Genomic DNA, 12,794 nt, shown 5'->3' with positions numbered 1-12,794 from the left:
CAGTCCCTTGGCGGGTCAGAACAAGTGCACAGCACGATGACATGATAATACAAAGTTGTACAAGAACAAGAGAAAAAGAAAAGACATACACAAGACAAATAATTCACATGATATAAAGTGATACAAAGACACAAGACAGACAACATAAAACTACACAAAAAAGCACATCACTCACAAAACACAGAATAAAAAGCTACACACAATAGTATATCACAAGTGAATGTTTTTAAAATTAAAAACAAAAGGTCAAGGGCAGTGAGTACAGAGCTGAGCAGTCTTTTTAAGGTGGTTTTGAAAGTCCTGATAGAGCTGCAGCTCCTCACATCGGCAGGCAGAGTGTTCCACTGTAGCTTTTACAGAAAAGGTGATTGCCCAATTGCAGTGCGACGAGGATCTAACAGAACTCACTGAGTGAGTGTACACAAATTGACATCGTGGACTTTGTGTACACTCGCTCAATCTTTGTTGTTATTTGATAACTGCTAATATATAAAACAGTTTGTATATGGGGCAAGTAAAAACTGACTTTGGGCAAATGTATTTCTGACTCAGTGCTCAGAAAATTGAAGCAAATTGAGTCTGAAAAAATGAAAAAAATAAAAGAAACAACAGTATTGAAGGCTGCCAATGAATTGATTGTTCTTTAAAGCTTATCCTTATTATTACTGCTACCCTTGTCTACACTTTATATTCTCACACAACACAAACATTAGTTTTCAATGATAACAGAAGCTGATTTAATAATCAAAATCATCCTAATTTCACCCTAAAATCATCAAATATGGACACTTTGATAGTGGCGTTCAGGGTCAGATCCTGATGCACCAGGGTACCCTTTGACTATGGTATTTTCTGACGGGCAACTTCTGTAGTGTAAAGAGTAGGAGAATCTACATTGGACGGGTGGGAGGTGAGGTGTGTGGGTCAAACTACAGACTTCCACCCTGGCACCCAGTGTCCCCTGTGAAAAGTCAACTTATCAATAACAACATAGTGTGCTACTTTGTGTAGCGTACTGTATACTACTCTAGTGACGTATGTCACGTTATACGTCACATGACATGACATTTATGTTAGAAACAATCATACTTAATTTAAGCCAAACCATGAAGTTTTCTTTTAAACCTAAACATGTTCTTTTGTTACCTGAACCTAAGGAAGTAAACCTAAAATAGACTGTGAGCATTAACAAGTGGAAAACGAACATATCCTGTGAAACCACAAATTTGTTTTGAAAAGACACAATACATGTAACAAGACACACTGACATGCTATCCTTCAGCTTCCAAAACCTACACTGGAGTGGCACATCGAGCAACAAATGCTGACCTGTCAAACCACTGACTAAACGCATTTAAAGAAAAAGAAAAGTGGTCCTGGCTCCTGATTTCTTGCTGCAGACTTTAATGACAGCTGTTGCTAGCAGATTTAATCAGCAGTAGCTGGCTGGCTAATTAAAACTAATGATTTTATTCACCAAAAAAATTTTATTAGGGATACGCTTCCTCCTTGGTTGTGGAGGTAATGCTGTTATTAGTGGAATTATCAAACTAATTAGCCAGACATGCTAACGATTGTGGCTTATGTTGCAGCAGGAAAAACAAACTTTAATCTGGAGATTTTGGAAAGAGACAAATTAAAAGTCAGTAATCTCCAAACTTTACACAATATCAGTCTTACAACAGCCTCATGCTTCCCAATACTGCTGTTTGAAAAGGGCTTCAGCTAATAATCGCTTCACAGCACACTTTAAACAGGCTCTGTTACTCGTAGTGATAACTATATTTAAAGGTGTTTCACTGTGCACTAAATCCACTACTCTTTATTTAAACTCACGCTCACTGTATATAACGTGTAGTAATATTTTCATACAGTGCTGGTGGAATAGCATTTGGCACATTGTACAAATACTAGCTTCTTATATGCCACTTCTTTTTATTACTGCTATTTTATCTTTCTCTGTTATTACTGATATTTATCTGTATGGCAGGTGTGCATATTTGAGTGGGTGTTAGTGTGAGTGCATATGAGGAATGATAATGTACCATGTCAGCGCTGCACAGCAAAATTCATTGTACAGTGTGCAGTGACAATAAAGGCATTCTTTCTGCATCTGGTTCACTGTGTGGAGAATCCAAACAGACACTGATCTAAGCTATATTGCACGTCAAACGTAATTAGAAAGATTGACAAGTAACCCACCTGGCTAATTGAGTTCTGCATTAATGAATTATAATCTAAATGCATGCAGGATAACTTGGTTAAGATGTTACGATGAGAGTTTCAGCATCAGAGTATTGCTTTTCTCTGGATATTATTTAATTATTCGAGAGCCTGCAAAGCTGTTGTCTGTATGCATGTTGTTTGTGTATGTGTGTCTGTTTAGTCGAGCTTGTTGTTTTGGTTAGTTCCAGCCAAACGATCAATACACAGGAGTAATTAACCGATGTTGCACTAATTACTCCCATGAAATCTAACATTTCTTCAATGGACGCACGCTCACACACTGGTGTCCAGCCTCCCTTTCCCCTGACACTGTGCGTGATACGCCGAGCTACACGCCACTGTTGAAAAATCATCCCCTTTTTTCCTTTTGTCTCTAACCTTGACTAGGACACAGAGTGCTCCCTCCCTTATCATCACCATCATCATCCTAATGAGAGAGGGAGTCTTTGCTTCAGGTAAGGGCCTTGTTTCCCCGGCCTCTGAGAGAGGTGCTTCATTTTCACCCCGCTTGCGATGTCCTTTAAATTAAACAAATTAATGAACCTTTAATAGCCGGGCTATTTCACCTGGGAAATGATCGGGGGGTTTATGTGTTATGCTTGAAAACAGGCCTCCCCTGTAAACACACCAAACTGGACTGACCACCAGCACACGAAAACAAACACACACACACACGCACAAACATACACACACACAATATTGTACCTAATTAGTTTTCATGGGAATGCATGCAAATGCGAGCTCAGTAGCCGGTATGTATGTACAGTACGGGATGCACTGCTATTTGCATAACCCTTCATTCTTTTCTCTTGTGTTTGCAGGCTGCAAAGATAAAATGAAACTGCTGACTTGAGATCTGATGCTAAATCAATGGAAAAGAAAGCATGAATAACAATAAAACAGGTCCCACTCCATATGCTGTATATATTTAAATGCATTTGTTTGATTACTTGTAAATGGTTGGCTTAAGTTCAGTATACAGTATATCTGTCTAATGGGACTGTCGACATTAAATCTCACTTGGTTCTCTCTGTTGCACAGGTTACCGTATCCACACATAAAGTGAGAGCTCTTGGAGAGATTTTAGCTCCTCAGCTGTAGCTCACACAGGTATTAAGGAACTGAAGGATAATGTTGCTCTGCTTTGTCTCAGCAGAGAGGAGCGCCTCCGCACACAGTGGATCTAAGTTGCTGAGAATGGCGTGCAGAATAAATTAGCGTTAAGAAAAGAGTTAGTGTGGATTTTTATAGTGCTTACCACATTTCACGTAAGAGCCAGCAGTTGGACATAAAGCTAGGAAATTGCATAGTAAAACAGGGAGGTGTAAAAAGACCAGAGAGTGAATTCTCGTTTGGTCTCTCTTCGAATGTAAATCTAACATAGAGTCACATTTAGCGTTCAAACTCTGGCTGCGGTTAAATATGAGATAAAGATGTAAATGTAACAGTAAATCTTTAGAATGACACAAGGCAGATTCACTTTACCCTGTGACTTCATCTTGTTAAAAAAACAAAACTTCATCACTAAATTAAAATGTCTGCCTCTGAGGTTATTTGCTCTGCATTGCTCCATTAAGTTCTTTAAAACCCAAGTGAAATCTCCAGATTTGGTCATGTTTTTCCACATTAAAAAACAAAAAACAAATAAACAAAAACTAGAATTATTGCACACAGTTGTACACTTTTGCTAATCAATCAAGTTGAGCTTATAGTTTCCATCCATGTCTATGAAAACATGGATGCTTCAAACACAGCTTCCCCTGGCAGCACAGACAATCCATACAATAACCATAGTTTTAAACACTACGCCCAAGATTAGTGTCATCAATTCAGTATCTGATCAATGTCTCTCTGTCCGCCTTTGATTAATGATGTTGAATAATGACAGTAAAGTTTTTGCAGAACATAATGATGTCACAGTGAAGTTAACCTTTGGATATAAACTGTCATCAATTTATCCTGTCAGACATTTGTGTGAAATTTAATCATAATTATCAATATTTAAAGTTCAAAAACGCATTTTGTTAGGTCACAGTGACCTTGACCTCTGATTGGCAAATTCGTCCTCAAATCCAAGTGGACATTTGTACTAAATTTTAGGAAACTCACCTTTAAGGCCATCTTGAAATGTCACGTTAAAAAGCATTAGATGGATGCAAGGTCACAGTGACCCCATCCAAGTGAAGGTCTATGCCAAATTTGAGAAAATGTCCTTAAGGTGTTCAAGAGAAAATGCCTTCAGGAGAATGAGAAAATTGTAGGGTCACAATGAGCTTGACCTTTGACCACCAAAATTCAATCAGATCATCCTTGAATTCACTCGTACATTCATGCCAAATTTGAAGAAATTCTCTCAAGGTGTTCTTGAGATATCGCTTTTACATAAATTAGTTATAAAAAAAGGTCACAGTGACCTTGACCTTTGACTACCAAAATCTATTGACTTCATTGTTGAGTCCAGGTGGATGTTTTTGCCAAATTTGAAAAGACTCCCTAAACATGTTCTTGAAATATTACTTTTTCAAGAATGAGACAGACAAAGTCACCGACCTTCACCAAAATCTATCTAGCCTCATTGTTGAGTTCATGTGGAGGTTTGCGCAAAATTTGAAGCATTTCGCTCAAGGCCTTCTTGAGATATCATGTTCACAAGAATGGGCTGGACGGACAGATGTACGAATGGACAACCAGAAACATAGTGCCTCTGGCCACAGCTGTCGCCTGCGCAGAGGCATAAAACCGTAGCATATTTACCTGAAAAGAAAAGCTACTAAAATAATGAACCCTTCTGAGACTGCTTTCAAATGAGATGATATGTGCCTGAGAAAGAGGCAAACCCTCCCTGTGTGAGATGCACTGTATGCATATCAGGTGTGTCATGAAAGGCGGCTTGAGTTTGCGTCTCACCAGCCAGGCACTCTTTGAGTGACAGAAGGATTAACAGTTCCCATGGCAACAACATTTTCATTTTCCAAGGTCAAAGATTCTCCTCCTTCCCATCCAGTCCAGAAAGTGAAGAATATTTCCTGGGCAGACGCTCCTCCTTTTGGCTCTGGAAGAAAAGGAGGGCAAATGAGTGCTGTGGAGATGAGAAGATGCAGTCTACAACAAGCATTCTGGAAAAAAAAATAGAAAACATGCTGGAACTTGTGGAAAATCGGTGAGCCATTAATAATTCATTCAACCAAATAAGCTGAGCCAAGATCCCGTGCCGAAGGGCCAGCTCACAGCAGATACCGGGGAGCTGATATTTAGTGTATACATACCGCTGCTACACTATCTCTCAGGAGAAGTCAAGCATTAAAAAAAAAAAAGGAGAGAAAAAGATGCTCACAGCAGCAGCAACAGATGAGTAGAGCAGCCTGCCAAAGGTAATGCTAAGCTTTCTAAATACTGTTAGTTCAACATATTTACTCAAGCAAAATGTGCGATGTATCAATGTGTGGTATATATCACAGGGAATACTAATGAATGCAGACAAACTGTACTATTGCAGAAAAAACGATCCTGGGCAAATCATTCAAACCGCTTCAAAACACGAACAGACAGAAACATCTACCGTGAATCATGATGCCAAGAACTATTGCTGCTGATTTAGAACTACAAAAAGAAGCTTTTATAATTTAGCAAACCTTGTCAAATAACATTACAAGTAACATAGTGCAGTTTATGTTACTTTGGTGCTGTCGGGGTATATGGATATTACCTCTGAGCCTACTGTTAAAAGCTTCTATAATCATTATTTGAACCCCCAGAGAACCATCACCTGACTCTGCCTTTCCCCTTAGCTCTAAGAAGCATGGATGTGGGATTTACATGCATCAGGTGGCCAAAAACATGAGTACTAATATGCTCCATGTCTGAAAGTTGTGTACATAAGCTACTATTTGCTAACAAGTTAACTTTAACAACCAACTTTTTTATGTACAGCTAGTTTTTGCTGTCCCCCACTGGCCACAAAATCAATTAATGCAGATTCAAGACATGTAAAAGCACAGCCTGATATCTCTGTTACATGCTTTTAAATGTTGTGACTGTATGCATGGCTGTAGCCAGCTTTTATTAGGTCACTGACATCCAAACCTTTTAAGAAACACTGTCTTTTCATCTGAACGATGTAAAAAACACTTAAAAAATGACAGCTATAAACAACATAGCCTTCTGTGTGGGAGATACGGATCCAGGATGTTGCAGGTTCTTTTTGGAATAACTGTTACCTGAAATGCCTGATTTTTAGCATAATTTCCTTTTAAAAATTGCAACGCATGTAATAATGTTTTCAGGCATTTATTTGCACTTAAATTGCATGGACAAGTGAAGATAGCAAACATGGCTCATATAGTCAGTATTAATGCATAATGTGCATTGACTACTGCATTACCTACACTTCTGTTTAACACATATGATATCTTTGTAATGGGGAGTAATGGAGTATGAATCAGCTTTTTTGCATTTAATTTTGGAGGGAACAAGGATTGTTCAAATAATGTAAAATATACTTATAGTTTGTTAACCTTATACAAATGGCTAAAATGCTTCTTGTACTATTTTGGTCAAAGTTACTCACATCATGTGGTGGAAAGGATCACGCTACATTGACTCAAATAGGCTACTGTACCAGTGCAGATTTGAGGTAGCTGTACTTTCCTATTACCAATTTAGGCAACCTCATACCTCTATTCCACTACATCTCAGAGGCAAATATTGTAATTTCAAATCCACTTCATTTATTCGATAACTTTAAAGTTTTTTCCTGTCAAGTGGACCCATTGTATTTTCTGATTTTGAATGTTGCAATAAACTGAAGGATGAAATGAAACATCACATATAATAGCAAAACACTGACAGGGGCCATTTTACTGCACAATCAGTATTTAAAGTTATTAAAGTATATTAATCTGATAAGACTTTTACTAAAGTAAGGCTTTGAATGCAGGGCTGTTTCTTGTAAGTATATTTACATTGTAGTATGAGAAATTAAATAAAGGGTTTGAATACTTCTCCCACCACTGCTCACATCCTAACAGTATCTTATGTTATGACATTCACATAAACATACAAGACATGTGAATATATGAATGCCAGTAACTGCTCAATTTAAGCAAACCAAGGAAGAAATTTGGTCAACAGTGCAAAACATAAAAGGTAAGCAACTGCATTCAGCAAAATATTTTCTTATATAACATGTCCAGGGAGAGGGTCGATTCATTTTTCCTTGAATAGGCAGTCTCAAAGAATATTTGACATCCCATAGCCTGGGTTATGTTTGCATGTGTCATTTTGGTAAGAATTTTGCTCGTCCTGAAATGCAAAATATGCTCCATTAAAGGAAAAACTTCTGGAACTCACTTATTTCTAAAAACCTGGCCATGACTGTAAATGTATTCCTATCAAAACCAGCCAGTACAGGTTGTTCTGTTACAAGCTTTTTTTTTTTTTTTTTTGATATAAACCACCCTGTGAAGCAAACTATTACTGTTGTGTTGACCCATTGCATTAAAAGAAGGTATTTTTCCTATGTGCAGAGCACAAATTCCAAAGTGTGAGTTTGGTAGAGAAGTTTGGTAGTTGGGCAGTTGTGTGTTTGGAGGTGTGGACCCCCCACTCCATCCCTCACCCCAGACAAAATTGAGAATTTTTATATGTGCAAATATGAGCTCTCATAAAAAAATACACACAGTTTCACCAAAAAAGTATTTTTCCTGCAGCTTTTCTTTGTCCTTTTCTGTCTCAGTGCCTGTAGTAAATTGTTAGCAACAGATGGATGCAACAAAACAGGAAGAATCACCAGTCATGAAGGGAAGCAGGGAGAAAAATCATTAGCCGTGTGGGGAGTGAAGCAGATTTATTCTGCTCTCCATTATTTATTCTAGGGGAGCGCAATACTGATCATCCAAGCTTCATCTTGTCAGTCATCATCATCGATTTGGTTTCCACTTTTTTAACCTTCTGCGTTTTTGTTTGCCATCCTGACCACACTCTTGCTATAAGTCTCAATCAAATATGGAGCGACGGATCAATGACAGGAAATCTGGTTGATGTCTTTCCTTATGAGACTCACTGTATAGATAATATTTGCCTGTTCTGGAGAAAACCAATAAAGAAACTCTATCCATGTAACAAGAAGAAGAAGAAGACACATTCTTTTGACCTACTTGGGACTCTGAGCTATGATTGATCCTTCAATAAACTGCTTTACCTCGTGCTGTTTTCAGTCTAATTTAGAGTCAGCTTAGAAAGTTTTTCATAGTTCTGAGAACCACCTTTTTGTAGAGTCCTCATCGCAAGAACTAGGAACGATCGAAGTTCTCAGAGTGCTGTTTTGAGGGAGGCTTTTTTAGCTTCTATTTCAAAGTAGGTACTCAAACAGTGCAAGTAGAATCATAAGTGACTTGAGTGTACAGTGATTGGTCCAGATTGGTATGTTGATTGGTCGAACACAGCAAAAAAAGCACAGCAGTATGACTGCAAACAGAAAAAAAGTCCTTGAAGGTATGCAGTTCTTAGGGAAGTTCCCCAATGGGCAGTTCCTCTGAGAGTCCTGCTTGGTACAAAAATGCCTAGACAGGGCTAATGCTAAAGTCAGGCTGGTTTCAATGTTTACAGTCCAATGTGTTATTTTAAAAAACATGTATGGTCGTTGGATAATGTTTGCAACTTAGAATTTGTAGGAAATTACATAGAGAATGAATGGAGGGTACGGAAATAAGAGCAGCTTGAAAACTAAAAGAAGTTTGAAAAATCTGTATAAAATCTTCACAAGTGGTAACAATATTCATTATAGTGGAGCTTAGAATGTGTAATTTAAACATTGGAAGAGGAATTTGAAATCTTGAGCTCCATTGAGATGATAGGTTTTAAATATAATTTTACATAAATCTCCAAAAGGACAAAAAAAGATTTAAAACTCTTTCTTTTGCATGCTTTTTTTCATGGTAACATTTGAAAAAAAAAAACATTTTAATCCTCACATTACACTTTTACTTTTACCTTACCTTATCAATGGCCTGAAACTGTAACAACATACCACTGTATATTACCTTGAGTATAAATAATTTTCTTTGGTGTGCAAAATTGCTGCCTATGACAACTTTGTATTTAAAAGCTTCTATTTTTATAATAAATAAATGTTTTGATATTCATATTGCTTTGAGGTGTAGGGAAGGTATTAGTGTTTTATCAGTGAATATTTAAACTAAATCTAAGCGAATGGTAAAATGTTACATGAGATTAATTGGGTCCCTCTACCATCTCTAGAGTGGTTTCATTCTGCACTCTATCTGTTATGGGGTAAGTCAATATGTTGATCAACTCTGCCACTTTTTGTTGTATGAAATGTTTTTGTTACAATCATCTATTTCATGAGGAGGACTTATCAAAATGATGAGAAAATATGGGCATGCTGTATCTGAAAAACGAAAGCCCCTTTGAGGATTTGTGCCTGTACTAACTGTGTCCTTCTCAACCCTTCGAAATCAAAATCCACCCCTGGGTAAAACTATGTGTTGATAAAGGTGCTGGCTGAATAGGTGCTAAGTGAATGACATAAAGCTGTACGTGGCAATTACTGTTAGATGCTAGGGCTTTTTATTTTGGGCCCTGAGAAACTTTAAATCGATGCGAAATGTTTTCCAGACATTTTGTCAAAACGCCTATCTGTAATCAATACTGTTATAGGCCGGCACCTGTAAGTAATTCCAAATCAATATGTTTTAAAATTCAGAAGCGCTTGCCGAGCACCATGTGAGCGGAGGAACTCAGAACGAGTCAAATTAGACTCAGATGAAAATACTGAAAAACCTGCCTCTTCAAAGTGGTCTCATGGTTTTGACTGACACTTAACAACCAGCTGCTTTATAAACCGATACATATGAAAGAGCGCAAGGTTCTTCGTATTGATTAGACTGATTCATGTTTTTGCCACTTTGAGCCTGAATTTGAGTTTAAATGATTAAGAGGCTTGTACTGTGGAGCATTTACCCCTCTCTGCAGCATTAGGTGGGTCTAATTGCATTATCGGACATATAACACCTAGGTAATATCTACATTTATATCCATATAATACATTCATGCATGTGAATTGCAGACGGATCATTTGCCAATGCGCAGGATGCTCAATGAGGAATTGCAGCCATTGGTATTTAGTGGATTGTGAGGATATGGGAACCATTACAGTCCATTGCGGAGGTTGTCTAACAAGCCCCTGCAGCCTTGAGTCATTAGCGTACGTGCTCTGCCCGGTGATCGATGTTAATTTATGTTCGCTGTAGTCAGCTGTCCACATTCACTTTCGAGCTGATCAACTTTATTTCGTCCACTCGCAAACACGTGTCCCTCGTTCATTTAGCATTCAAAGTCAGACTCAAGGACCCTGATTGCATTTAGCCGAAGACAGTAGCTATTATGCATAGTGTGGAAATGCAGAGGCCACAATCCCGTAAGGTATATAAGTGAGGGAGCTGGCACTGTTCCTCTGTCAGATAGCACAGCTCTGTTTTAATGATGCATAGGCCCTCGGCATCCTTGGGGAGGATGTGTTTCTTGGTCACAGTCCAGAAATTTAAAGTAGTTGCTTGTGATCCCCATGATTAATTTATATACCCTAGAAAAAATACAATGGTAATAATTCTTGTGCCCAGCGGATGGTGGTCGCAGGTGTTGGAAATACCAAATGGGATGAGGCCAAGCTAATGGTGCCTGGAAGGGAAACTATCTGTCAGGGATAATCCCTAATACTGTAACACCCCGGCATAGATAATGTGCTTCCCCCGCCTCACTCGCTAGCCTATGATATTGAGATAGCTGTGGAGAAATGATTAAAGGAGGAATGGATATTGACACGGATAAATGTATGTATCCAGAGTGAAGCATTGCCTGGTTTAATGTTTAGTGATGATCAGCTTTCCACTCTGGAATAGCCAAACTAGGCTGAGAAAAAGGGGAGATGGAGGGTGTCCTGTGAACTCTGGTGAGCCATGTTCCACTTCATTACACACTGAGTAATTGGCTGAACACGTGACTACAGAAATTAACTTCAGCAGTCTTGTGAGAGGTAATTAAGGCTTTCATTTTTGGAGGGGGGAGCATACCATGGTAAAAGCGCCATTCAGCATCGCACAAGGCTCCATAGAGACATCAAACTGACACCACATTATCATGGCTCAGAGCCCCAGCAGCCTGAAAACATATAGCCCCCCTCATTGCAGTAATTGTTCAATAAACTAATGCTCATATTAAAACATGTCTTATAGGCTTCGGTTCACAGCTTTGTTTCATCGTAGAAGGTGCCAGGCTGTAAATATCCGGAAAAGCCTCCTGATCTCAGATTGCAGTCCTTCTTAAATCCAGTCAGCCACAAGGGAGCAGGAGCGGTGCTGCAGCTGGGGTAGCAAACTGTCACTCACAGTGCAAGTGCATATTACTCATTGACTAAGAGGAAGAGGAGAATATTGAAAGCTAACATCCTGTCAATTCAGTACAGACTCAGCAAACAGAGCTGTACATGAAGTTTGGGCGTGCAAAGTGTAGGGAAGACCTCGGATGTGAGATGAATAATTATAAGCGCTCAAAGTGTGATGATACAAAGAGGCTGAACTGACCAACTTCTGCGTTATATCCTTTGCATACTTATTTGTGTAACTGTGAATCCATTTCTTTTGCTTCACTTTTCAGAGAGAGGATAGATAGACCTCATAAGTTCTCTCAGTTCTTTGTAAATATTAATGCCATACTTCCCACATCCATAAGAGTGGATTTATGCCTATGATGGTGTGTTCGAATTTAGTGGCATCGGATGGTGTGTTCGAAGTTTTTCAGTGTTCATTAATCAGAACATTTTAACAAGAAGACAAATTATCCACAGAGGTTTCTTCCTTGCCAAAATAAAGGATTAAAATGAGCAAAAACACTGAATAAAGCAATTTCACTCTCTCATGCTCTGTTCGGCTCATTGTACACAGGCCACTAGCCCAGCACCTGCTAACGTGTGCTCGCCTTTTTTCCCTGATAACTTAATATCCAGACATTCAAGGCTGAGTTATCCACATAGGTTTCTTTTCTCTCAGAAACAAGCTGACCCGGTGATTTAAACCGGTAAAAACATTGGATAAAGCACTGTCATGTTAAAAAATCTGTGTTTTTCCAGTGCTGCTTAATGCAGAATGGATGCTAACCAAAGCAGCCAGTACAAAAACACGAATGGCCCTATTTATAGCCAGTGACTGGTTTGTCCATTCTGGGCTACTGTAGAAACATGGTGTTGCAACATGGCCTGCTCTCTATGTAGATATACACAGCTCATTCTACGGTTATAGATGATGACAAGTCTTATTTTCAGGTGATTGCACACTAAGGAAAACATACTTATATTATATTCCATTTCTGCCAATATAGTCCCCTAAATCCTGCACTAGACCTTTAAATAACGACTTTTTTCTGGAAAAAATGATATTATGGGACCAGAATAAACTCAAACACGGTGTAGCCCATGACCCGTGTATTATGATTACAGTAGTCCTTATCATACTGCTGTTTGTACAATAATTGATTTTTCTGATAAGTTTGGTTTT

At 38.5% G+C, this 12,794-nt stretch overlaps 1 protein-coding gene across 1 annotated transcript in view; it reads right to left on the bottom strand.

Annotated features, from left to right (window-relative positions):
- Positions 1 to 12,794, bottom strand: part of cntn6 (contactin 6) — a 138,882-nt gene that overhangs the window by 53,358 nt on the left and 72,730 nt on the right. The window contains exon 3 of the mRNA XM_042495970.2: positions 5,134 to 5,278. Coding sequence (XP_042351904.2) covers positions 5,134 to 5,194 — 61 coding nt within the window. The 5' untranslated portion in view covers positions 5,195 to 5,278. The remainder of the gene's footprint in view (positions 1 to 5,133; positions 5,279 to 12,794) is intronic.

The sequence above is a fragment of the Plectropomus leopardus genome, chromosome 2 (genome assembly GCF_026936395.1).
Source record: "Plectropomus leopardus strain MGB_pleo_1.0 chromosome 2, ASM2693639v1, whole genome shotgun sequence".
In the NCBI taxonomy this organism is placed as follows: Eukaryota; Metazoa; Chordata; class Actinopteri; order Perciformes; family Serranidae; genus Plectropomus; species Plectropomus leopardus.
Note: the sequence above shows the minus strand (reverse complement) of the source record. Positions and strands in the feature narration are given on the sequence as shown.